The sequence below is a fragment of the Theropithecus gelada genome, chromosome 2, assembly GCF_003255815.1.
Source record: "Theropithecus gelada isolate Dixy chromosome 2, Tgel_1.0, whole genome shotgun sequence".
In the NCBI taxonomy this organism is placed as follows: Eukaryota; Metazoa; Chordata; class Mammalia; order Primates; family Cercopithecidae; genus Theropithecus; species Theropithecus gelada.
Window position 1 is genome coordinate 18,850,657 of NC_037669.1, and position 26,973 is coordinate 18,877,629.

The window sequence follows — 26,973 nt, forward strand, 5'->3', positions numbered from 1 at the left end:
TTTTTTTTTTTTTTTTTTTTTTTTTTTTTTTTTTTTTGAGACGGAGTTTCGCTCTGTCGCCCAGGCTGGAGTGCAGTGGCCGGATCTCAGCTCACTACAAGCTCCGCCTCCCGGGTTCACGCCATTCTCCTGCCTCAGCCTCCTGAGTAGCTGGGACTACAGGCGCCTGCCACCTCGCCCGGCTAGTTTTTTGTACTTTTTTAGTAGAGACGGGGTTTCACCATATTAACCAGGATGGTCTCGATCTCCTGACCTCGTGATCCGCCCGTCTCGGCCTCCCAAAGTGCTGGGATTACAGGCTTGAGCCACCGCGCCCGGCCGCTAAAAGTATTTTTTAAATGTTACAGTGTTCAACCTTATAATCAGATAAACTTACAGTGTTCAACCTTATAATCAGATAAACAGATAAATTTACTCAAAAAAAGGTAAATTTAATGAATATAGGAGTGTGTACACCATTTCCTGTTTACCTGATAAAGCCAATGCTTGGCTCTTTTAAACAGTTTCTGAATTCTTGCATTCTCCATGTTTCCGTGTTCCACAGTGTTTGTACAGTTTTGCTACTCATTATTTCCTACAAGCCTTAAGGTCTTGAGTTCATCTGGTCTGCCGATTTCATGGGTCTTAGGGAAACCGTGTTCTCTTTAGACTTTCCATGCCATGAGGGCCCTGGAAGGACAGCCTCAACAACTTTCCCTTCTGTAGTTTTGTTCCTAGAGGGCAAGGACACAGTCTATTTTGTCATTTCTCCAGGCCTGCCTGGGTGGGGGTAAGAGCTGGGAGACAGATGGACCAGCAACATGGAGTTCCCCTTTGTGTTCTACTTTAAAGCTCTTTACCAGGAACACTGCATGAACTTTTAGTTTGTATTAGTTAAGCTCCAAGGACCAGTCCATGTTGGGGAAATTGAAGTGAGCATGGGCAGGGTACACAAAACTGCACTTTTCTCACCAGATTCCAAACTGTCCATCCACATTTATGCAGCAGAGAGCCAGAGGTAGTATATTCGAGGAGCGGGTGATGCTGGCAAAAAATGTAGACCTACATAATGTAAAACACACATGCAGAGTCCTATATGGAGGGGTGTTTCAGTCTCAAGTTCTGGATCCACATGCTAGTTCCACTTTGGAGTGTGACTTTAAAATGTTACATAATAGATTTCTGAACCTCCTTCTTCATTTGTATAATGGGAATATCAGGCTGACTTATCTCAGTAGGTGGCTATGAGAATCAAATGAGAGAACGTGTATGGGCTGATACTAGTTGCGTACAATGATATGCTCTTCCTGTAGAATGTTACTCATTGAATCTTGTATCTTTTTAATACAGCTCTAGACTTCTAAGTCGTGGTTGGTTCTTTTTCTACTTGCGCAACAAGTGGAATGTGGCACTGGGTTTCTGACAGTACGCGTGGATTCTTGGAACCAGTTTGGTAAAAGATGGCTCAATCTCTCACTTGTCCATCTGTCCAACAGCATACCCTGTAAAAAGTGTGTGGTGGTTGGTAATGGAGGAGTTTTGAAGAATAAGACATTAGGAGAAAAAATCGACTCCTATGATGTAATAATAAGGTAAATATATTTTCTATTTGCTACCCTAGAATTGTTTCCAAAGAATATGGTTTCTTACCTTAATACAGCTGTGTTTTAAAAGGAAGGGGAGATGTTTCCATTTGTTAGTGTATTTTATTGCACAACCTTCTCTCTTGGTTGTTGGCTAGAGTTAGGCCTAGATTTCAGGCTACTCGTTTAGCAAATATTTGTTAAGTTTCCTCAGTATGCCAGCATGCTTCTAGCCACAGGAGAGATAGCAGTGGATAAGAGCAATGTTTGTGCTCCCTGTGGAGGGAAGAAAACGAGTAATTAAATATATAAAAATTATGAATGCCATACATAATGTAAAAAGGATATAATAGAGAATCTTTGAATGGCTCCTTTGTAATGAGTGACCACTTTGAGAAAGAGACATCTAAGCAGGGCCCAAGTGACCACGGAGCAATAGCCATACGAAGATGATGGTAGAGCAGTCCAGGCAGAAAGGATGTTTGCTGCAGGGCCTCAGGAGGAGATGATGCTGAGTTTGAGAGGAGCAGCACAAAAACCCAGTGAGGCTGGAAAGTAGCAGGCACGCGGAGAGTGGTGCAATCGGAAGCTGAAGCAGTGAGCAAAGATCAGGCTGCAGAGGACTTTGTAAGCTAGGATTAGAGACTTGGATTTTAAGTACGACAGGAAGCTTTTTAAGGGTTTTAAGCAAGAGAACAATGCAATCTGGTCATCTCTTAAATATTCTGGCTGTGGCATGGACAATGGAAGGTGAGGGACAAGGGTGGAAATGAAGAGGCCAATTAGGTTGCTGCATTCGGGTATAATATGATGGTGGCTTGGGGCAGGATTGTCATAGGAGAGGAAGAGATGTGGACTGACTGCAGATGTGTTTTAGACATAGAGTTTTCAGGATTTGTTGTGGTATTAGATGTGAAAAGTAATGAGAATAAAGAAATCAAGGATGCCTCCTACTCTGTTTTCAGCTTAGGAGATTGACTGGAGAGTGGTATCATTAAGTTGGGGAAGACTGGTATAGGAGCAGGTTTAGAGGAAAACCATGATATGAACATGTTAGATTTGAGATGCTTATTAGATTTGCAGTGGGTAAGTTGAGTAGGCAGTTGGATAAACAGGTTAAAATCTTGATGGCGTGTGGCCTATAAGCTGTATTTAAACCATGGACTGGGTGAGATTTCTCAAGGAGAGACTGAGAGAAGAGAGTGAGGACTGAGCCTTGGAGAACTCAAAGTATAGAAGTTGAGCAAAGAAAAAGGAATGTGTAAAGGAGATGAAGAGGATCCACCAGTGAGGTAAGAAGAAAATCAGGAGAAAGTGATCACAGAAGCCAAGAGAGCAAAGTGTTTCAGGACAGGAGTGACCAACTGTGTCCCAGTGCTGGTGAGAGGTCATGCAAGATAAGGACAGAGTGGTGACCATTGGACTGGTGACCTGAAGCTCATTGACACTCCTGACAAAAGCAGGCTTTGAGGCATGATGTGGCAGGAAGTCCGGCTGGAATAGGTTGAAGAGGGAATGCAGAGAATGCACACCTGAATGTACAGATGAAGATGTAGAGAAACCAATGTAGTCCAAAAATTTTGCTTCAAAGAGGAGTTGAGAAATCAGATGGCAGTTAGAGATGGTTATGCAGTCAGGGGAGATTTTTTTTGCTTTCTTCTTTTGAAAAGATTGGAGGCTCTATAGCATATTGGTTAACTGGTGGAAATGAGAAAGAGATCGGTCTGGTAAAAGAGAGGGGAGGGGGTTCAGAATACAAGTGTGGTTAATGTTTTCTAATGGAAAGGAGAGCCAGAATTGTGGTTACAACTACCAAGAGTCCCTCTGATGTAGTGAGGGGAAAATACGGCCCTTTCTATCTCTATTTTTTTAGTGAAAGGTTGAGATAAGGTCATCATCTGGGGGGGGTGTGTGTGTGTGTTAGGAGTAGCTGTGAATAGTGTAAAGAATGGCAAAGTTAGCATACTGAGGCAAAAATTAGGATGGTTTGGCAGTATTGGGGGTTTTGTGGGCTTACAAGCTGCCTAGGGTTTCTGCATGGTGAAGTCACCTTATTTTCTGTTTACTATCCATTTTGAGGAAGCTGTGATAATTTACCTACAAAACAATTTTAGAGCAATCACAGGTTTCTCTACCCATAATTGTCTAAATCTGATAATTTAGAGCCACAGGAAGCCCTTACAGGAAAATGCCATGGGTACAATATTTTGAAAGTCATCTCAAGTGTTATTAAGTCTGTTCGTCTTATATTACATAGAGTCAGTGGCAAAGGGCAAAACAGTATTTATCCTCCTTGGGGACACTGTTTTGGAAACAGCATTTCTTTTTTTATAGCATTCCTTCATAATGTGTACATAAATAGTGCATGTCCAACCTTGGCTTTCAGCATACACAAACTCAACAGTAGATCCTTTGTGGTTCTTTAGTTTATTCTAGCAATAGACATTCATTTGGTTGTGCTTGAATATAATATAGCAAATTTATATTGTTAACTTTATTTCAGAGTACAACAATTTTGATGGGTCTTTAAACCAACTGAAATGTGGTTCTTCTGACCTGTTAGTCACACACATCCATGTGCTATATGACTGTGTGGCTTTGAGCAAGTAATTTTCTCTCCAGGGGTTTGTCCTCCAAGGTCTCTTTCAACTCTGGTATCCTGGGGCTCTGTGTTCCCATTTTTTTTAAATTTAGTCTTCAGTTCCCCTGGAGGGAAGACTGAATTATCACTGGCTCCACAATTAATTTTCAAATACAAATGAGTATTTCTGCCTTTGATCAACCAATGATTTAATGAAAAGGAATGATCTTCTTGGCCATTATGTGTGAAAGATTGATCTGTTGCTTTGTGGCTTCAGAGTGCAGGATAAAGGCTGATGTTTGTCCAACTCTGAAACCTCTGAGAACTGTGATGGAAATGGCACATACTGCACTTGGTCTACATATCTTGTATGTTTTACTATCCACAGAATGAATAATGGTCCTGTTTTAGGACACGAAGAAGAAGTTGGGAGAAGGACAACCTTCCGACTTTTTTATCCAGAATCTGTTTTTTCAGATCCCATTCACAATGACCCTAATACGACAGTGATTCTCACTGCTTTTAAGCCACATGATTTAAGGTGGCTGTTGGAATTGTTGATGGGTGACAAAATAGTAAGTAGGCAAAATTGTTCTGCCTTCAGATTACCTGTAGTGCTTTTTTTCCTTAAAAAACAGACAGCCACACTGTTCTATTCTCTATATTCTTACTTTCAGAACACTAATGGTTTTTGGAAGAAACCAGCCTTAAACCTGATTTATAAACCTTATCAAATCCGAATATTAGATCCTTTCATTATCAGAACAGCAGCTTATGAACTGCTTCATTTTCCAAAAGTGTTTCCCAAAAATCAGGTATGTATTTATCTCTGCATGGTTTCAAACTACCGATCTGGCTGAGGTAGGATAGAGGGTCCTGGGAACTCTCAAAAAAAAAAAAAAAAAATCATCTCATGAGATGATTTCTGAGGGTCATCTCTGAGTTAGTGAAAGTAGTTATCTGTGGATATTATCTTTATGTTTTTCATTTATGTTGCAAGGAAATATAATTTTAAGTTGGGTTTTTTCCTGCCCTTGTAGGGCCTTCCTGGGGTCTCTTTGCGCATGCTCAAACAGTTTTTCTTTCATAACTCTGTCCTCAGTGTTCTGCAGTGAGGAGAGTCTGACTGGGTGGGCTGACGGGCAGGCTTGTGCTCAGAGTAGCTGGCCTGGCTTCAGGACAAGTGCATGGCTTTGCAAGCTGAAAAGAACTGTCTGAGATGCTGATAAAAATATCACAGGAAAGCCAGAGGAAAGGTGAGGAAGGACAATAAAGCAGTCCAGAAACATTTCTGTGGTCAGAGGAAATGTTGGCACTGAATTCTCAAGAAATGGCAGTTACAGCCATATTGAAAGAGTTCTTGAAACTTCAAATTGAAATCTCGTTGACTTTCACTCCTGTTTGCCTACTTTCCCTAGAAAACAATACTCTAGGGAGTATTCACATACGGTGGCAGATATATTTTTCCCTGGAAGCTTGAGTAACTGTATAACATGATACCTTGGTTGAAATGAGTTTTTTCCCCCTTTTTAAAGTAGGGAAAAATCCAAAGAAATAAATATATATCATGTATTTTCATGATGTATATTTAGCATGATAAAAATCGTGATTAAGAAATTCAAAAGTGTTATATGCTGAAAACAAATAAGTTAGTGTTGCACACTGAAAATAATATTAAAAATCAAAAAGGAAGTCACCATTCTTTTCTCTTCCCTCTGTAACCCATGTAATCTCTCAAGCTTTTCTACCTTTTATGTGCTTCCAGACTATTTGCTATGCATTCATAAACACACACTCTTTTTGTTTGTTCAGTATAATGATGATTATACCATAGGTATTGTTATTTTCTTTTTTCCCTTTATTTAACTCTTCCCCTATTTATAGACACTCAGATATATCCAACATTTTCTTCTCTTTAAATAATGTAGTAGTACATGTGTTTATAGGGGTTTTCTGACCATTTGTCGCATTTCTGTAGGATAGACTGCTGGAAGTGGAATGCTCAAGTCAAAAAGCATCCATGTTTTGATTTTAAAGCTGACTTCCTAGTAATTTTGAGGGTAAAGGACAGCTTCTGAATATGTGTTTTGTGACTTTTCAGTTCCTATCTTTCTAAGTGAAGTATGATCAGGTACATCTCTTGCTTCTTCATTTTAGGTAATATCTTTAATTCCAAAAGCACAGGAAGACCCTGAACATACTTAGTGATAACATTAGAACGAACTGTAGCTATATCAAAGTCCCAGTAGGACATGGTGTCCCAGAAACCAAATGCGGTATTTCAAGAGAAGTCAGCCATATCGGATGCTGTCCAGAGGTTGAACGTAAATAATAAACCCTGGTTTTAGAAACGTGGAGGTCATATTGGTGATATATATTGACAACAAGAAAGAAGGAAAAAGCCTGCTTAAATTAGGTTGAAGAGAACCTGGGACATGAGCAAGCAGCAACAAATCTTTAGTGGACTTTTTGCTAGAACAAGGATCAGAGAAATGAAGCAGTAGTTGGAAGATGATACAGGATTGAAGAAGCGTGTTTTGTTCTTTTTTGGTCTGTGTATATGCTGAAGGGAGCGGTTCAGCAGAAAGAAACACTGATGATGAGGGGAGAAAGTAAGTAAGTACAGAAGTAAAATTGTTGAGAAGTGATATGGGATAAAATATAGACTAGTGAAAAGTTGCTGAAGTTACATCTCATCCATTATAGGAGAATAAGCACTGCAAATGTGAGTAAAGATACAGGTAGCATGGTAGATTTGGAGTTGGGATGATGACGTCACTCTTTTGACTGCTTTTGGTTCCTTAAAAAAAATAGAGATTAAATAGTCAAATTAGGAAGGAGAGTAGGGCTGTTGGAGGATACAAAGTTATAAATTCTCATCTTGGAGAGTAGGAATGGAAATTTACTAGTCAAACGTAACTGGATTGCTGGGCATACTTAATGCCTGTTTGAGAGTTGGGTCATAAGCATATTTTTCTGCTGCCCTATTCTGTTGCTGGGGTGTGGGTACAGGTTGACTGCAGTGCTTATTCCTCTTCTAAGAGTTTTGTCAGGTGGTAATATAGGTTCTGTGAGTGATGGCCGCAGAAGAGCTGGTCTACATAAAGGAGTGGTTATAAAGACGGATGAAGGACTCTTTTTTTTTTTTTTTTTGAGACAGAGTCTCGCTCTGTCTCCCAGGCTGGAGTGCGGTGGCGTGATCTCGGCTCACTGCAAGCTCCGCCTCCCGGGTTCCCGCCATTCTCCTGCCTCAGCCTCCCGAGTAGCTGGGACTACAGGCGCCGCCACCACGCCTGGCTGATTTTTTGTATTCTTAGTAGAGATGGGGGTTTCACCATGTTAACCAGGATGGTCTCGATCTCCTGGCCTTGTGATCCGCCCGCCTCGGCCTCCCAAAGTGCTGGGATTACAGGCGTGAGTCACCGCGCCCGGCCGAAGGACTCTTAATATGTGAAGAAAGGAAGTAGAAGACATGAAAAGGGGCAAGGAGAAGGAAAAGTAATGGGATCACTGAGGCTGAATGACTTCTAGGTTACAGTGGTACACAGGATAAAGAAAAGTTTATGCTGAAGGCAGTTAACACTTTCAGACAAGTTTGCCTCCTGGAGTTGATTTGATTTGATTGTGCTTCTTCGATTTTTTTTTCTTTTCCTCAAAATCATACTAAGTCATATGTAATTTCAATGGGAACTATAAGAAACACTTTTTTGAAAGCGTTATATAAAAAGCTTATGATATATCTTATTTTTTGCTTTGAAGCCCATCTCAGTGAAAATTACAATTTCTGGAAGCCAAGACCCTCTTGTCAAATATCTGTCAGACTGGTTTTCAAGATATATGTAAGACAAGGAAAGAGGATGCTTGTTTTTTCTTTCTAAAAAACTAATGGTGCAGTTGAGATTGTGATATTGCTATGTATGCATTTGGAATATTTATTTTCTAGTCAGATACTATTACAATTTGTCATTGAAGTGCTTGATTAGCCTTTCCCTAGAGTTAAATGGTGAGTATAAAATACAGCTATTCGAAGGCAAATTTATATGAACTCTTTTATCATGATTCCATCCATTTGCAAATTAAGCTGTCCTTAAAATTCATACATGTTCAAAATTCCCAGGCTTTGCTTTTGCTGTAAGAAGCCTGACTCATCATGTTTTTGTATTTTTTGAAACAATACAGCAACATTCTCTTCCTTAAGCCTCACAGTATTCTTTCATTTGATAGTTGTCCTCTGGGCTAATACCGCAACTATATTTTATTTTAAAGACTTCCCAAGATTTCAGTCACAGTTTATATATTTTTTAGAGTTAAGGTATATATGCATACTCTTTGGGGCTTGAGCCTTATATGAGAGCTTAATTATTTTTCTCCTTATTAAATGTTTAGAAATCCCTGTTTTATATGATTCGGCCAACTAAATATGCTTTGCAAACAAGGAGCTCCTTTTGCTTAAAAATTTTTTTTTCGTTCCCTCCCCCAGAAACCTAAACACCCAACAACAGGAATTATTGCCATCACATTGGCATTTTACATATGTCACGAAGTTCACCTAGCTGGTTTTAAATACAACTTTTCTGACCTCAAGAGTCCTTTGCACTACTATGGGAATGCCACCATGTCTTTGATGAATAAGGTAATATACTTTAGGTAATATACATATGCTTTGGACTAATCCTTGAGGGATGGAAATCCCATATTTTCTCTTCTCACACTCATTACTGAGGGACCAGGTTTTGAGTGGTTGAGGGCTTGATGGGGATTACAGGGCTACCAAGGGCTGCAACTAGAACTCATGTACAGGATCATTTTACTACAGCATCAAATCCCAATTTATGGGCCTCATGGTTATTGCCAAGTGTCATCAAATCCATATAAGTATAGAACCTTACTTTAGATATTCTATCATATTTGCACTATGGAAATTCAGCCAACTTGCTATGTTTGAGATACTACAAATTCACCTTGCATTGCTATGCTTAATTATTCTCAGTTGTTTATAAGTAGACAAGATGATCTAGAATATTTTAACCCTACAAGAGAATCTTCATGGTCAAAAAGGTTACAAACCTTCATACTGGATCACACTTCTCTTGAATAGGGATTAATAGTGAGGATTTGTATTTTGTTTTTTTAACAATTTTGCTTTAATTTTTTTTTTTTTTTTTTTTTTGAGAGAGTCTCACTGTTTCGCCCAGGCTGGAGTGTAGTGGCACAATCTCAGCTCACTGCAACCTTTGCCTGCAGGTTCAAGTGATTCTCCTGCTTCAGTCTCCCTAGTTGCTGGGATAACAGGCACCCCCTCCACCACGCCCGGCTAATTTTTTTTTTTTTTTGTATTTTTGTAGAGACGAGTTTTTGCCATGTTGGCCCGGCTGGTCTCGAACTCCTGGCCTCATGTGATCTGCCCGCCTTAGCTTCCCAAAGTGCTGGGATTACAGGCATGAGCTGCTGTGCCTGACTAAGGATTTGTATTTTACTTGACTGGGAAGGAGTTTCCTAGTTTTCTAATTCTAATGTAAATGAGTAGTGCATCACAAGTGATAGGATTAAAATGTTATCTGTATACTTTTAATATTGAAATATTACTTGATATAAAGTATAGGGATATATCTCATGAAATGAGTCCCCTTGAATCATCCCACTATAATATAAGCTGAGGAAGTGGCATAAATCAGGTTAGATTTTAGTATTGTCTTTTGTCCCTCATCCTCATCCTCTGTCCCCACCACGTAAGACAAGCACTTAAGTATTTCAAGAATTAGGTGCCCCAACAGACTTTGGATTAGGCTCATTTCTCCTCGGCCCTAAACTTTCCTGTAGCACTTGTGGTATTTCAAGTGTCACCTAAAAAGCAGAATATTAAAACAACTTCCTCAGGAAGAAAACTTAGATATTCATGTATAGAACAGTAATTTTTAACACATCTTAAACTGAACTAGGCATTATAAGTTTCTTATCTCCAGGCTGATTTTTTTGTTTGTTCTTAAACTGAGTTCTAGGGGCTTCTTCCATTAAAGTGAACAACTCAAAATTCTGGTCTCCAGATTTGTATTGTACCATGATTCGGTCTACCAGGGTTTGATATGAAGGAGCCTTACTTATGTGAGAGTTGAAGTGGAAAGAGTGGGCTGTAGGGAAAGCTTTTGCACAAGAACCAGCAAGGAAAGTAATTTAAAAGGCTATCAAAAGTTAAAAGTCCATGCCACTCGTTACTTAACATTCGAGTTCTTCATTCAGAACTTTTTAAATATGAAGTATTCCATTGGTACTGCTAACACGTTGAGACTGGGAAAGATGGTAACTACATTTTTCTTCTTTAGAACGCGTATCACAATGTGACTGCAGAGCAGCTCTTTTTGAAGGACATTATAGAAAAAAACCTGGTAATCAACTTGACTCAAGACTGACTCTACAGACTCGGAAGATGATGCTAACAGTGTTAGTTTTATTTTTGTACTGCAATTTTTAGTTTAAAATATGTTGGATGCACTCGTCAAATAATTATGTTTATTGTCTGTTGCTGCCTGGTGATTCATAACCACCAGCTTAATTTCTGTGAATACTGTATATTTAACTTATGAAAACCAAGAAAGGTTAAGATATCGGGAAAATAAGTTTTGATTGCATTGTTTTTAAAATAAGCTAGTTTTCTGAGGTGTTTTTACATGTCTTTTTATAGTAACTTCATCTTAGATTTTTGAAGGGATATGACTTCCTACTAAGGATTTCGTTTACCACAACAATTCTGACTGGAGTAAGACATTTTGAGAAGTATATTTGGCTACTGTAAACATGGCTCGTGGAAAATCACATGATGTGGCTTGATGTGGCGAGCTGAAACCACTCGGCTCTGGAAATCTAAGTTCATACTGGTTTAAGCTCTCCCCTGACAACCCCAGAATTAAATGAACCATGATTGTGAAGAGTAATTGGGTACAATGAAGGCAGTGTTTTTAAGTTAAAGGAAATAGGCTAAACATAAAGTTCTAGATAAGTAAATAACTAAAGAATACAATTACTAAAGTCTGATGGCTTTGTATTATTTTAAAGAAATGAAGTTTAACTTTATACAATGAAGCTAAGCTAGGCAAGCTCAAGAAGGAAAAAAAAATCTTGAACATTATTTTTTTTTGCCTGACTTATTAAATTTTGAAGGTTTTCCACTTTAAGTAAATTAGGAAAGGTACGTAAGATAACAGAACAAGTAAACACTTAAGAAAAGTGAAGCTGAGGCCGGGCATGGTGGCTCACACCTGTAATCCTAACACTTTCGGAGGCTGAGGGAGGCAGCTGGATTGCCTGAACTCAGGAGTTCAAGACCAGCCTGGCCAACGTGGTGTGAAACCTCATCTCTACTAAAATACAAAAAAATTAGCTGGGCGTCATGGTACGCACTATACTCCCAGCTACTCGGGAGGCTGAGGCATGAGAATTGCTTGAGCCTGGTAGGCAGAGGTTGCAGTGAGCCGAGACTGCGCCACTACACTCCAGCCTCGGTGACAGTGAGACTGTCTTCCAAAAAAAAAAAAAGTGAAGTTGGCATTTTTGGATTTAAATGGTAAAAAAAGAAAATCTCATTTTCCCATGATTAAAGCTAATCTTCAGATGGAAAGCTTGCCTGGCTACCTAGGGTGCACCAGAGAATCTGATCCAATGCAAGCCAGTCAAGCCTACAAATGTGGTGAGGTAGTCTCCCTTCCTGTATTTTAATAAATGTAACCAAAGGCCATCTGGAGGTGGGGGAATGAGAGGTGAAGGAAGAGAATAGAGGTTATAAGGATGGAACTAAAAGTTGTCAGAAGAGGTATGAGCTGAAGAAAGAATTACTCTCTTTTGAACAATAAATACAATTGGAAAACACTGGAAAACCATGGCTTGATTACTGAAAACCAACCTGCCTCTCTAAAGAGGGTGTGTAAAGGGTGAAATACATTAGATCGGGCTCAGAAACAGAATGCAGTACTTATAAAGCAGGATAAAGGGGAGAATAGTAGTAGCTGATTTAACCCAGATCAGACATTAATTATGGACTATGTCTATGAATACCAGCATATGTTTGCAGAGTGCCACAGTTTTGATTCTTCTAACTTTGAGGTGCAAAAGGAAGGTACCAGAACTGGACTCACATGTAATCAGTGTGATTTTCCCCTCATACCAACAGCTACAGGCTGCAGTGTGGCTGCTGAAGTTCAGTTGATATAAAGTGAATCAGGCTTCAAAAAGGATGGTGCTGTGGGTACACAAGGACATAAAGATGGGAACGATAGACACTGAGGACTGGGGCGGGGGGAGTGAGGGGAGGAGGAAGGGCAAGGGCTGAAAGACTATGTATTGGGTACTATGCTGACAACCTGGATGACAGGATCATTCATACCACAAACCTCAGTATCACACAATATACCCATGTAACAAACCTGCACATGTACCCTTAGAATCTAAAATAAAAGGTGAAATTACTTTTTTTAAAAAAGGATGGTGCTGGTCATAGAAAAAGTCAAAGTAAAAACCAATAGTGGCATTTTCAAATGTTGCTGGAAGCACAATATTGGCCATAAATGAGTGATGTTAAAATCGAAGAATCTGGCATTTTATAGTATAAGGAAAAGCTACAAACCTCAAGGTTGTTTTATTTAAACCAAATAATCTGAGCAAGACATATATACAATTTATTAAAAACAAATGAACACATTAAAATCTCACTATTTTACAATCTAAATTCTAGCAACATATACAAATACTGAGTGACTACAGTACATGCCGAGGTAAGAAAAGTACATTCTGGGAGAATATCACTGACGCTCAAACCATTTTTATTTCCAATATGTATTTCAATACATGTTTGTTTCCACTTTGCCCAGTGCCACCAAAAAAAAAAACAAAAAAAAAAAACAACAAGTTGGATTACATGAGAATTGGTGCCACAGTTGACTTTAAAAGCATTTTAATAACCATCCAGCTCTTAGATTTTGTAGGGACTTCAAGTTCAGAACCAAAAAGCAGAGAATCGTCTCATCTGACACGATGTTTCTATAGACCTCTTGCTCTCTAGGTGACAATGCAGAGCCAGGGCAAAGGTGTTCAAGCTTTGTCACTTTCCACAGCTTTGTGGCCACATTCATATTTAGATAAGCTCGGATTCTGCTCCCCTCTTCTGGGGATGGGGAGAGGCAAGTGTATGTGTTGTCGTAATTACTGCATTAATTCTTCACTCGAACCATTTACATCAGTGAATAAACCCATTGTTCAATGCAAAGTGCAAACAGTGAAACGTGGACTTAAATAAACTGGACTAGACCCAGCACATACAACAGGATCTATTTAGATTTACAGCATTTAATAAAGTATAAGTCAGAATTCACAATATCTTAAACTGTGCTGTTTCCTAAGATCAAGTAACAGCCAAGTCAGTGTAATTTTATGAAACCTGTAATGGCCACATTTGTTGTGTCTCTGATGTATTTCTATAACTGTATTAATAAGAAAAAACTTAATCTAATACACCAGTGACTTTAAGTCTTAAATGTTGCAAGCAAAGGATAAAAATACAAGGGAATTTTGTCAGATACAGTTACTTTCACATTTTCAGTTGTTACTTGATTGTCTCCAAAGCTATATATGCATCAGATATAAATGTAGTTAAAAAAAAAAAATAGAAAACCTCTACTATAAAAACCAGTAAACTAAAAAGAAGTACAAAGCAGAAAAACCATTTGAATCAGGCTCAGCTCTTCATCTGGAAAGTAAAGTTTATATAAAAGTAGTAAAAACTAGATATTTTATAAAAATTATTGGTAGTTCAAGGATAGCACAGTGGCAATATGAATTGAGTTTTAAAATATGCATCATTTCAGAAACACTTGCCTCTTAAAAAAAACCAAAACTAAACAACAAAAACCTCCAGGAAAAAACAATCAATCAGGTATACACAATTAACATGAGAATAGCAAACTTCTTTGGGAAAATGAAATAGTTACCAAAAACATCTCTCTTAAAGCTTCAAACAGGTATATTACTTGAGGAAAAGTATATTCTCTGTGTTAAGGATGAATTAAAAAAATCAACTGGTTTGCTCTCTTCCCACCTGAAAAGGGATGACTGCGTTAATAATACACATCCATGTATGTTTTAATAAAAGTCTAACATCTATGTCTTTTGTTTCAAACATTTTGAAACAAAATATGTATTGATTTTTCAATGAATGAAATTGCGCCTCAAAGTCTGGAGAAGGAAAAACCAGTGAAAATAAGGCCAACAAAACCATACCACAAAAGGGCAGGAAGCCTGCAGAAATAAACAGTTCTCTTTCTGAAGCCATGTTTTAGAATACTGATATAATTCATGGAAGCAAGAAAACAAATACTGTTCATCTTTATTCAAATTGAGTGAATTCTGGCAACAACATAATCTGGTGGCTCAGGCCAACAGAAGTGACTCGAACTTTATGGAAAAGTACTGTTCTACATTAAATCTACAGACAAAGGTTTATGGAAGAGGGAATGTCAGATTTATATATTTTTATCATATGGTGAACTGCTCATGTCATGTTGCCAGTCTGAAGGCTTTTAAAGATGGTTTTACATTGTTGGCTAATAAATTACAGAGGGTTTCTATTTTGCTGTGTCTAAAACTAGCTCTGGGCAGGTATGAACAAGTGGTGACATGGAAGCTGCCAGGAGGTATCAAAAACAAGGCATGAATATTCATTTGCTAGGAAGCTATAATGTCTGTTCCTAGGTGACATACAGGATTACTCAAACCTCTTACCACATAGACAAAGTGCACGATCATGCAGTCCTGAAAAATACACGTTAGGTTTATATTGTGTGCAATAGTTTATGAAAAACTGAAATGAAAAATTATTTTTTCTGACTGAAAATATAAAATACCTTGAGACTCAAGGAAAATGTATATTTTGTGAATGTATAAAACCCAAAAGGACAAATTCTGGTTACTTTTTAAAGAGGTAATTTATATTACTTCTGAGTGAATAATTTTGCCTTTCACTGTGATAAATGTAAGTGGATCATGTTTACAGCACTCCCTTAGAAGCCTTCAACTTTTCATAACTCTCCTAGGAAAAATCCCATTGTAAATAAAGTTGGGGGTGGGAGAAGAATCTCCTTTAAAGCTTTCAAATCGTCAAGTTGTTCCTGTTTACACATAGAGGAGCATACTTAAAGACATGAAGGGATCTGAATTCATGAGACTAAGGCAAGCATCACTCATCAGAAATAAACATTTTACAAACACAAGAATGGGGCAAGCCACCAAGGGCCTCAAGTGCAACACGCAAGGACGAGACCAGGCCATATACTGTGAAGCATTAAAGCTCTAAAGAGTGTCCCAAAGTGAAAAAGCAATCCCCCTGCTCATTACAAGTCAGAGAATCCCAGCTAGAGATCTTAAGATGGATAAGTGGATACGGCTGCAATCAAAAAAATGCTTATATCAGTAATTATTAAAAAAAGATAATCCAGAAAAGAATATAGGAATAAAAGAGGAAATCATGATAGTACCCATCTTTCACACACAAGACTAGAATTTCAAGCCATTAGGTATTTCAAGAACAGTACCATGCGTTATTGCCAGTCAGGCTTACAGAGCCATCTCGAGTTCATTAATGTACCTGCAGCATTGGTAATAAATACTCTCAGTGATTTTTCATTTCTCTGAAGTGCATTATAGGGAGCTTTTTCTGTATTAAAAATAGTGTTCTACAGTAGTATCAAACAGGACATTTGAAATTTAACAGGCGAGCAGTAACTGTGCCACCATAACACCTTTAAAGCAAGATGGCAAGATTAGTAGTTTCCTGTACCTTGGTCACCACATTTTCCCCAACCACTTCAGTGACAGATATGTAATACATTCTATATATTACTACCACTAATAATTAAAAAAAAAAAAAAAAAAAGGCCATGTGCTTTAAAACGATGCTTTGTAAAAAGCAGCATCACCTTCAAAGGGTTTCTTTAAAAACATCACATTCCCCATCCCTTCCTGCTCCTGATACTTCCTGTGTGCTCTGTGGCACCTGGTACACCAATTCGTCTGGGGCAGGTGGACCTGGCTTCCCACCTTTCGGGGTATCATACTGGGCCTGGGCTGAGGAGCAGCTGTCAGTCCTGGAGAGAAGTGTATTGTAAGTTCCCACTAGCGGGGGCGGTTGGTTCCCCGTAGCTTTGAAAGTGGATGTGGAGGGCAGACCAGCTGAAGCTGAGGGGTGCCCTGACATGTCCATGATGATTGGGGTTGCATACTCAGGCCCCGTAATTGGGAGTGGTTCAGCATAGGCATGATAAACTTCCTGCCCTGGTGAGTTGTAAGGATCTAGGTCTGCATAGCCTGCTTCTTTTCCTTCTTCTGGTTTAAAGGTAGATCTCTGATGAAGTGTACCAACAATTCCTCCTACGAGTGGCTGAGCATACTCTGTGGGTATCACAAAACAACAGAGAAGTCATTTTACTAGTAAAGGGATTGCATAATTTAGGGTGGCGGCTGCAGACTACACTAAAAGCAAACATTCTTTAGGGTACTTTTGTTGCCATCAATACTTAATCTACAAGAACTTCAAAAATTAAAATTAAACATACTGTCTAGTACTTCTCATAGTAACAATATACCAGAAAGTCTCATTCATGTAATTCTGCATAGTTTTCACATATGTTCTTTAGATTTACAGACAGAATATTTCTTTACTGAATATTTCCTTTCTGAATTATTTTCAGAATATTTCCTTGGAAAAGAAACATTCAATTACTGGAATAAAAATCTTGAAAAATAATTTCAGAGGTTTTTTTCAAACATTAGGAAATATTTAAAATGAATACATACTAGGCTAACAGGATAAATACTGTAAAGCTTCCTCTGTCTTTCCTCTTCTCCTCTTAACATCTCGGGTCTCCCCACAAACCGAACAAGCAAAGCCTCAGTTAATGTACATAACGCCCAGCGTCTTTAGAAATGAGTGTCCCAACTTTACACACACAACATCCAAGACACAGAAATCACTCTCTAAGAGTCACCTTTTAAAAAGTGGTTCTACCTTTAGGAAACAATTAGTTTCTTAAACATGAAGGGGATCGAAGATACTGTAAATCCCAAAGCACTTTATAGCAAGCCTAAGCAGTTTCTCCCTGTGCCTGGTGCCAGAAGGCTGCAACATAGCTACCTGCAGAGCCAGCCTGCAGCACTGTGGTGACTTCTCTTGGACTCAGGTGATTAACTTCGCTGCTGCTATAGCGAACTGGGGTTTCCTCATGGTCCACTGCTTTTGCAGGAAGAAACTGCTTCATTCCTTTCCACCAACCTTCATTGTGACGGTAAGCCAAACAGACCATTAAATAAAAACCTGTATCTCAAACAGTAATATCAAGAGAGGAATCCTGTTGCATTTAAGCCATTTCTATAACAAATATCTCTACAAACTTGCCTTTATAATCAAACTTTTTTTTTTTTTTTTTTGCTGTGATAGACTATCCAGCACCAAGCAGTACACACGCAGGCAAATCACTGTTAGTAAAGTACAGCCGGATAGAGTATCTATTTTAGGGGTGGCTTTAATTACGTTTTTCCCAAAAAATATTTTCCAAGATCTACCCTGGGGCACTAGCTGCCCTTTTCTACCCTAGCCACAGCAGTGAACTCTCCTGGCTCCTAAGAGCTGATCCAGTAGTGAGATTGGGAAGTGAGAGACTGGTAGGGGGGCCCCTTTGGTGTCACTAGCAGCAATTCAGAAGATGACAACTCATCATGGGAGACCTCCCAATTCCTCAACTGCTGGACTCCACTTGGTGAATAACCATGGCAGAGGACAAACACACACTGGGTCCTGAAGACCACAGTCTTTTGTTTCTTACTCAGGGTTCACATGGGCCACAGAAAGCCAGTCTCCCTCATGAGAAACAGATACACAGGAAAAAGTATACAAGTTTTTCAGAAGAAAAAGAACAGAGCTTGTTATAAGAAATGTGTACTTTTCACTTCATTACTTACGAACTACAAGAGATTTTGCAGAAGAGTAAAAACGGTGAGAACTGAAGAGTAATGCCATTGTTCTAACAGTGTCGGGGAGTTCACCTGGGCCTGAGAATGACTCTTTTTTCACTACTGCCCCCTGTAGGGGAGAGACATCCCTCTGATGGAAATGAGATGCAAAGACCATGTGAGTTACCTGCCCGGTCCCAGTAAGGTAAGTCATAGGTGCCTTCAGTTTTTTTCTTTCTGGAAAAATACAGAAGTTAGCAAATAGAGTAAATTCACTGGTAAGACATTTATGAAACTACAGAACAAACACCAAAGTTAATAATTAGTCTAGAGTACATTTCTCTATTTGCTGATCTACCCAAGGGAGTCCTCCATTTCATCTGACTTTCAAAGTTGCTATGCTGAGGTTTATAAATCCTGGACTCTCAGTAAACAACCATCTTTTGCCATAGCTACCTTGTTACCTACCTATTACCCACTCAAAAGGGATAAAAGAAATGTAAAAATGCAAAGTCTCTCGATGAAAAGACTGAATCAAATCAAAGAATCACCTCTGATATGTGAGTTATTATAGGTAAATTACGCTAAGTCTGTTTTGGTTTCAAATAAAGATACCAAAAATCAACTGAGTCATAAAATTCACAGATCTAAAAAACCCATCTTCTTCTGATTTTCTATTCTGCATTTTTTTCCTCCAACTTCTTGCTTTTCTTCTACAGTCTTTTTCCCTAGAGAAGTTTAAAGGGTCTCATACCCTTAATTGCATAGATCTGATTCCTCCAACCATCCCAGGATAAGTCAATGCTCCCACTAACAGTGACAAGTGGAGAGGGAAGAGAACATGACTCTCCAGGCCTGGGAGGCACTGAAATTCTCTTGGGGGAAGCGAGAGTCACGTATGCATCAAAGAAGATCCTCCTCAGCCCACCTCTCAGAATTGTAACTTCTCCTCCCCAGGAAAAATTTCCCTCCATTAAGAACTAGTATTTACCGAGTGCCCTTTAGAAAGAAAAACCAAGCAAATGAAATAACATTTTCTGATTCAAGGGTGTAAATCTAATTCAAATTAGTCTTTGCAAGCTAAGGAGAAAGCAGATATTATTCTAGTCTACAGATGAGGACAAGATGGCTATGCGAACTGCTCAAGGTCACAAATGCGGTTTTCATAAAAAGCCCAAGCCATGTGCTTTTCCTACTAGGAAACATTCTCCAGTATAAGACTATTTTTGATACTAAATGCATCCTCATTTTAAAGTGTAGCTATACTTACTTCATTATTTCAAAGTGCAGTATAAAATTTGTAGAAAAGATAGTAAGTGTTGAAGATGTTAATGAAAAACTTGAATGGAAAATAAAATATACTGATTAAACACCTTTCTCCCTGAAAATGCTCTAATCATCATATGATTTAGAAACAAAAAAATAAATAAATCCTCTTTTCTAAATAGAAGTTAGACACCCTATATGGCTACGACAACACATTTAGGGCATGAATATTAGCCATAGGTTGTACTATAAAGGATTTTATATACTTTTTATAATCTCAAGTGACAAAGCTTCGGATTACGTATTCATTACATATAAAGTGCTTAGAATGAGCTCTGGATTCAATAAACTGCAGCTGTTTTTATTATCATTCTCCTCCTCCCTATTTTCCACAGCACATTAATGGCATCTGCTCCTTTACTCCTTGTCATAAAGCCACTTATCAGTGATTTCGACTACATTCCTAACAGTAACTTCAATTCTCCAGCTCAGATCTTGTGTCAACGCCAGGCGTGTGGTCGAATTGCCTCAGGAGTCTGGATGTCCACAGGGTCCTTTCAACTCTATGCCAAACTGACCTCAGGCTCTGCCTGCCTACTGCCCCCTCAACAGCAGCACTCCTCAGTCCCCTTCACCCCGTGCTTTAGTAACAGTAGGTTATACTTTATTTATTATGTGTTCAGAGCAGCAGTGGGTAAGAGCATGATCTCTCAAGCCTGGTCCAAAACTCTGCTATGTTTCTCTGTTGTTTTCAGTATGTGGAAATTCATTCTGGATGCCCTCCTATACACACCACAAATATGGCAGAAACAATACAGAGTGTATTACATACACTCTGCTATGTAACAGCCGAGGGACCTTGGGCAAGTTCTTTATGTTGTGTCTCATTTTCTCCTGTAAAATGGGGATTATAGTACCTACTTCATAGATTGTTTTGAGGATTAAATGAATTAATACATGTATTTAGAATAATTATGTAGAATAGTGTCTAAGATTAGCATTCAATTTTCTTTTTTTTTTTTTTTTTGAGACGGAGTCTTGCTCTGTCGCCCAGGCTGGAGTGCAGTGGCCAGATCTCGGCTCACTGCAAGCTCCGCCTCCCGGGTTCACCCCATTCTCCTGCCTCAGCCTCCCGAGTAGCTGGGACTACAGGCGCCCACCACCTCGCCCGGCTAGTTTTTTGTATTTTTTAGTAGAGAAGGGGTTTCACCGTGGTAGCCAGGATGGTCCCGATCTCCTGACCTCGTGATCCGCCCGCCTTGGTCTCCCAAAGTGCTGGGATTACAGGCGTGAGCCACCGCGCCCGGCCTAGCATTCAATTTTCTATAAAAATTAGCTACTGCTGCTGCGGGCCTCATCACTATTACCACTGCTGTTGCTAAGTTCCTTAAATGCATCATGCTCTCTCCTCTTTGGCATTTCCTAAAGCTCTTTCCTTTCCCTACTGTTCTCATACTCACTCACTGTGTCTCTGCTCAGACAGCCTGCTCATGAAGGTGGGATCCGCCAGCTTCCTCCCATGGCATGTATCCTATGGCTGGTGTTACAGCTGGGAGGTTTTTTTTTGCGTTGCATCTGTTCCTAATCTGTAAGCTTTGGGGTTCATCACTGGAATCCCCAGCACATGGCTCAATACTTGGGACAGGGTAAGAGTCAAGTATTCAAATATTTGTTGAATGGCTGAACACATGAAGTCACTCTCATTCTCCACCAAACCTGTCCCTCCTGCTCTGTTATCTCAACTCATGACTGGTCTAACTGCACAAGCCAGAAACCTCAGATTCCTCCTGTATCACTTCTTCCTTACTAGACAACTAGTCATGCATCCTGTCGATGCTACTGGGAAACGTCTCCTCTTCAACTCTTCTCCCTTTCCTAGAATCAGCGTGTTATGTGCCAGCCCGCCCTAAGTGGTTTCCTAACTCATCTTGCTAAGTCTCTCAGCCTCCCTCCTCTTCAATCTATCTTCAAAACTGCCACCATCTTTGTACGATCAGCTGACAATATCACCTCTTTGCTTAACACTCAATGACTTTCCATCTATAGAATAAAATCTAAATTTCTCTCTTCCAGAAAAGCCTTTCCTGATCCAGGCCCAGACTGCACCTCTATGGTTACTTCTTAGGACTCTCCCATGCCAAATGTACATGCGATGACTCACTATTTTGCCTACATTCCGTATCTCTGTGCCTTTGCTCAAACAATTCGCTCAGGTTGGGACATTCTGTACTGCTATGGTCTGAATATTTGCATCTCCCCAAAATTCGTATGTTGAAATCCTAATCCTCAAAGTGATGCTATTAGAAAGTGGGGCTTTGGTAAGTGATTAGGTCATGAAGGCAGAGTCCTCATGAATGGGATTAGTGCCCTTACAGGAGAGGCCTGAGAGAGCCCGTTGATCCCTTCTACCATGTGAGGATCGGGCAAGAAGGCACTGTCGATGAATGAGCCAGAAGGCAGACCCTCCCTGGTCATCACATCTGCAGTGTTTTGATCTTGGACTTCTCAGCCTCCAGAATTGTGAGAAATCAATTCTATTATTTATAAGTCACCAGGTTATGGTATTTTCTTATAGCAGCCCAAACAAAGACATCTACCTTCCTCTACCTAGCCAACTACAATTCCTTTAAGGCAAAGCAAGCTAAACTTAAGGATTCCCCTTTCCTGAAGAAAAAATTTCAGTTAATTCTCATGGTTCTCCTTAGTAAAACATAAATAACTCATCAAACCACATGACATAGTTTCTTGTTAGTCAACCCTGCTAAACACTTCAGAGAAAGGAATTGTGTCTCATTCTTTAAGTAAATGTAACTATCATGTGTCAGAAATTGTTCCTATTAATGTACATATCCCAGTGTATAATGCAGAACTTGATACAAAAAAGGTACTTAGTAATTGTGGAACTGAACTGACTTATTTTTAATGGGAATAAAGGAGAAGCATGAAATTTTCATTCTAATAACTACCTTAACTCTTACTCTCAAACAGTAAACACTGTATGTAGTTCATATTCTATATTTAGCTTCTACTTCATATTTGGTGGTTTTGGGCTCAGATGAACTAGTTATGTACAAACCTGTTTCTCCAGTGCCAGGCACACACTAATATGAGAATGAGAGTAGTGAGGACCATGACCAGCACAGGGACAAGAACTGCAGCCAGTGCTACATCTGAAGTTACAAAGACAAAAACAGACAGACAAAAGCCATATTAACACCAAAGGCAGAAATCACTAGGGAAAATTAACCACATCATCTTTCAACATTTTTCTACCTCACAGAAATACCATAAACATTATTTGTCAAGACTATGGCATGTGGTGGTAACTGCAGAATACAGTTTTTGCAGATACACAAAAGCTTGTTACACTATTTATTCCATCTGTGTATAGATTTGAAATTTTCCTAAGTTTTTAAAACACTAAAATAAAATTGAAAGACAAATGAAAAATTGGGAAAATATATTTTCTACATATGTGAAGAGTTACTGTAAATAATTATTATAATGTAGGGCATTACAAGTCAAATCCAAACATTTAAGAGAAAAATCAGTAGAGATTAACTAGCAGTACATTAAAAAATACAAGTAACCATTAAATATGTTAGCCTCACTAGAATTCAAAGAAATACAAGTTAAACAACCAACACAAAAAAAGTTAAAACAAGAACAAAATACTACTTTTGCTAATCAAAGTGGCGAATATTTAAAACAGCAACGAATTGATGAAGAGGCTACTGGGAAACAGGTATTTTTTAATGGAAATATAAACTGATACTATCTCACTGATTGGCATTTTTGGGCAATATGTGCAAAAATCTATTGGCAATTCCATGCCTAGAATTTACTCTCAGAAACTAAAAAAAGATGCATCCTTAAAGATGTTCTCCCTGTTTCTGCATAAGAGTGAAAAATTGGAAATAATCCAAATGCCCAAAAATGAGAGGGAATAAATCATGGTATCCTCCTTACAAGAGAAAATAATCCAGCAATTGAAATGATGTTAAATCATAATGGCAAAGCATTCACATATATATGGGAAGGTAACAACATGGTGTTAAGAAAGTCAATTGGAAATGTGTGTGTGAACAGGTCAGAAGCCAGCACATGCTGGAACTGGGAGAGATTTCGGGATAATTTAATCCCCTAATTTCACTAAAGAGATAAGGAATTCTGGGCCCAGATATAGAAAATGATCTGCCTAAGGTCATTTGGGATATTAGTTTCTTCCTTTGTCCCTCAACCCCCTACTTGCCATGAAGATGACAATAGCAGCACCTGCTGATATTTACTGGGGGCTCAGAGCCGGACACTGCAATGAGTCTAATCTGCAGTATCTTCTTTATTCCTTAAAACAACTATATTCAAAAGAGAGAGAGGCTGAAGATATAGGAGAGGGAGAGGATAATCAGTAAGATCGGGTCCCTGAGAGGTGGATGGAGGCAAACCAGGGCACAGGTGATAAAATCAGCCTTGTGCAACACAAAGAAGCCCCCTTTTCACTGCAGTGAACGGAGGCTACAGATAGGTTTGTTGGCACCACAAAAAGGGAGTTTCACTGGAAGGAAACTCCCTACTTTCTCTGTGAAGTTGGAGCAGTAACTGAGAGTGGGTGAAGATATCTGGGTGAAGGGTTTGAAAATAAGGGGAATATTTAAAATAGCTACAGTTGAGAACGGACAGAAGAGCTACTACAGCCTTTTAGAAGGACAGCCAGCTGGTGCCACAGGCCCCACTGAGGGAGGACCTGGAAACTACAGAGGCACAAATCTGACCATGACATAATCTTTTCCATGAAATCACTCTCGGCCTGGCTGTAAAAATGGAGAAATGTGTAAACAGAAATAATGACTTAGACTAGAAAGTACTCAGAATTCACAACAGTAAATGTGCTTTTTCCGTAAGATTTGTGACACTAGAGAGGACACTCAAGTTTAGATGGATGCTGTGTGATTTAATCAGAGGCCTTAAAACATCTTCTTAGATTCAAAAAATAAGTTCACATACTACCATCCCCCCAAAAAAGAGACAGGAGGTCTCTGAGAAGACCAGCTCATTCTTTGTTATTCTTTTTGGGCATACAGGGATCCTAATTCCGGAAGGAAATTATTTAAGGACTCTTTTAGCCTTGAGGTTCTAAGATGCAATCAGATTTTAAGATGAGCAACACTTTTCAGTGACTGATCTCCGTTCAGGCATGTGGTCTGGGATTCTGCCTGAGTACACGCCTTCTGACAACTGGTAAGCAGCTAAAAGATGCTGAGGATCTCCTGCCTCTGGGAACTCTTGATTCTCTCTTTGGGCAAGTCAGAGAAAGTTACCTGAATCCAGGCAAACTTTCAAAAAATGAGAATGACTGAAATTCTAGGTGGCACAAATTACTTTGAATGAATTGCTTTCTCTCTCCGCACTTTCCTGAAACCGAGTAGCTGAAACCCTAATACTTAGTCTACTATGACACTTTTTTGAATTCAATTGAAATTTTGTTTTTCAACAACTAGTAAGACTACTATGTTTTATATACTTTGAGACCTTATTTATCACTGACAACAAAACTTGAAAGTAAATTCTAATAAATTTGTATTTATAATCTTAAAAAATATAATTGCAAACACTTAAAAAGAGACCAAAGGTTTATTTTCTTTATGAATATGTTAACTCAAGAGTATTTTTTTAACAATTAGTTTCCACTAAAATTCTGTTTTTATTTTCTCCTTTTTGCCATCAAGTTCCCTATCCATCAAATTAATATATTATCAAGGGAAACACGTTTGTTTCCTGCTATGATTTCAGTTATTTCTAGAAAATACTGTATTTCTAAGCCTGAGAGTCAGTATGTTTAGCTGTAAGGAAAAATAGATCACAAGAGGAGGCCTGCAACACAGTGGCCTCCTCTAAATATTTAAAGAGCAATTCTACACGGCAGCAGAGACTAGAACTTAGATCAATGCAGTCTTTTCCAATGAAAGAAAATCTTTTTTTTTTGCTATACTTAAAAACTATAGTTGGAAGAAAAGACACTGAGGGTTTAAAAATGCCCGTGAAAACTTGAGTTAAAAACAAAACAATACCCTATGTACTAGGCGTTCATTTTCATGTTTGCATACCTTTGGTTACATTTGGAGTTACGGTAGTATTTTTGATATCAGGACTGGCAGTTGTTTGTTCCGTCTGTGCAGGAAATTCATTGCTACTGCGAGGTTGTAGTGGTTGCGTAAATTTTGGGGCACGACCTTTAAAAAAGTTTTAAAAGCTCTTTTTAATCTGTACCAACTTAATTAACATAAACTTATTTGATAATGCTTTTAATATATTTTTGGAAAGTTGCACCATAAATCCAAGGAATATCAAATTCTCACATTAAAAACAGGCATACCTTTGGCTATTTTTGGAGGGGTTGTAGTGTTTTTGAGGTCATTGCTGTTCCGAGGAGGTGGAGGTTGAGTAAGTTTTGGAGGACGACCTTGAAAAATGGTTTAGAAAAATTTAAACATTTTGTTTTTAAAAATCATAGTTAAAAATAGTAATGTTAAATGTCTTCAATGTTTTCTATTTAATTCTGCAGAATAATTTTAACTCTCAGAGAGAAATATATTGGAAGGATAAACATTATACTCTGCAATAAATGCACAAATATACCGGATTTCTCAGTTTTTAAATAACTAAATCATCTGAAAATAATCTTAGGAAGGAGAATAATGGGGTGGAAAGTGATGTTGAATGCTAAAGCTATAAAGGAGTCATCCACTTTATTCAATTCATTTAATAATTATTTATGGAGGGTCAACGATGTGTCAGGCACTGTGGGAGCCTTTGGGGGTACAACAGTAAACAGTATATTAAAATGTGTAATATTGAGATAAATTATTCTTGCTTTAAATGTATTGTTACAATCTTTCATGCTTATGTTAAACAAATATTATAGTACATGAGACCTGATTTAAAATTATTACGATTGAGACTAAATTTGGAAAGTGATCTCATTTACATTATCTCATGAATGATGCTATTTCTTCTTCCACTTATAATTTTGGAAACCATTCTGATAAGTAACTTTTTAATATGGTAACCATTTATTTTTTAAAAATCCCTTTAAGAAGATATTGTAATTAGAGTTTAACCAGAAAAACACTCACATTATTAATTCTTCTCTCTGAGAATAGCAAAATCATTTTAAATTGGCAATCCAGTAAAAATAACATATCATAAACACACCATCTCTTTACCTTTCGGAATAAACTGACATCCGAGCAGCTCCATTTTCATGGCAATTTTCTGCTGCCATTGGGTAGGATTCACTCTAATAAAACGTGCAATAATTGGTGGCAAAAAGTTATTACGCACATCCTGGTGATAATCTTTGTTTCCTTGAAATACCTTTAAAAAAAGCAACAAAAAAATTGGTACTTTAAATCAACAGTGGTTAGGGCTAAATTTCTCCACTTAAAATGTTTTTGTTCTTTGCTCTAGGCCTTAAATTATATCTGTAAAGTATGACAATAAGGATTAATTTTTAAGAAAATAATCACAATTTGGAAAACTATTAAGATGCTGCACACTTTTATCAAAAGTTTATAAAAG

The 26,973-nt window shown here is 38.4% G+C and overlaps 2 protein-coding genes across 19 annotated transcripts in view; one reads left to right on the forward strand and one right to left on the reverse strand.

Annotated features, from left to right (window-relative positions):
- ST3GAL6 (ST3 beta-galactoside alpha-2,3-sialyltransferase 6) overlaps window positions 1-12,011 on the forward strand; it is a 58,349-nt gene extending 46,338 nt beyond the window's left edge. For 13 of the 17 annotated variants that reach the window (XM_025377485.1, XM_025377496.1, XM_025377491.1 and 10 more), the window contains 5 exons: window positions 1,476-1,571; window positions 4,532-4,718; window positions 4,821-4,958; window positions 8,624-8,776; window positions 10,464-11,266. In XM_025377485.1, coding sequence (XP_025233270.1) covers window positions 1,476-1,571; window positions 4,532-4,718; window positions 4,821-4,958; window positions 8,624-8,776; window positions 10,464-10,550 — 661 coding nt within the window. In that variant the 3' untranslated portion in view covers window positions 10,551-11,266. Of the gene's footprint in view, window positions 1-1,475; window positions 1,572-4,531; window positions 4,719-4,820; window positions 4,959-8,623; window positions 8,777-10,463 lie in introns of all 17 variants that reach the window. The other 4 variants (XM_025377488.1, XM_025377489.1, XM_025377490.1 and 1 more) reach the window with 2 other exon arrangements.
- Window positions 12,012-12,729: 718 nt separating this feature from the next.
- Window positions 12,730-26,973, reverse strand: part of DCBLD2 (discoidin, CUB and LCCL domain containing 2) — a 91,443-nt gene continuing 77,199 nt past the window's right edge. Inside the window, exons 10-16 of one of the 2 annotated variants that reach the window (XM_025376221.1) lie at window positions 26,619-26,769; window positions 25,769-25,855; window positions 25,500-25,625; window positions 22,472-22,565; window positions 18,317-18,366; window positions 17,315-17,494; window positions 12,730-16,572 (exon numbers count right to left, since the gene is read on the reverse strand). In XM_025376221.1, the coding sequence (XP_025232006.1) occupies window positions 16,103-16,572; window positions 17,315-17,494; window positions 18,317-18,366; window positions 22,472-22,565; window positions 25,500-25,625; window positions 25,769-25,855; window positions 26,619-26,769 (1,158 nt within the window). In that variant the 3' untranslated portion in view covers window positions 12,730-16,102. The remainder of the gene's footprint in view (window positions 16,573-17,314; window positions 17,495-18,316; window positions 18,367-22,471; window positions 22,566-25,499; window positions 25,626-25,768; window positions 25,856-26,618; window positions 26,770-26,973) is intronic. The other variant, XM_025376222.1, reaches the window with a different exon arrangement.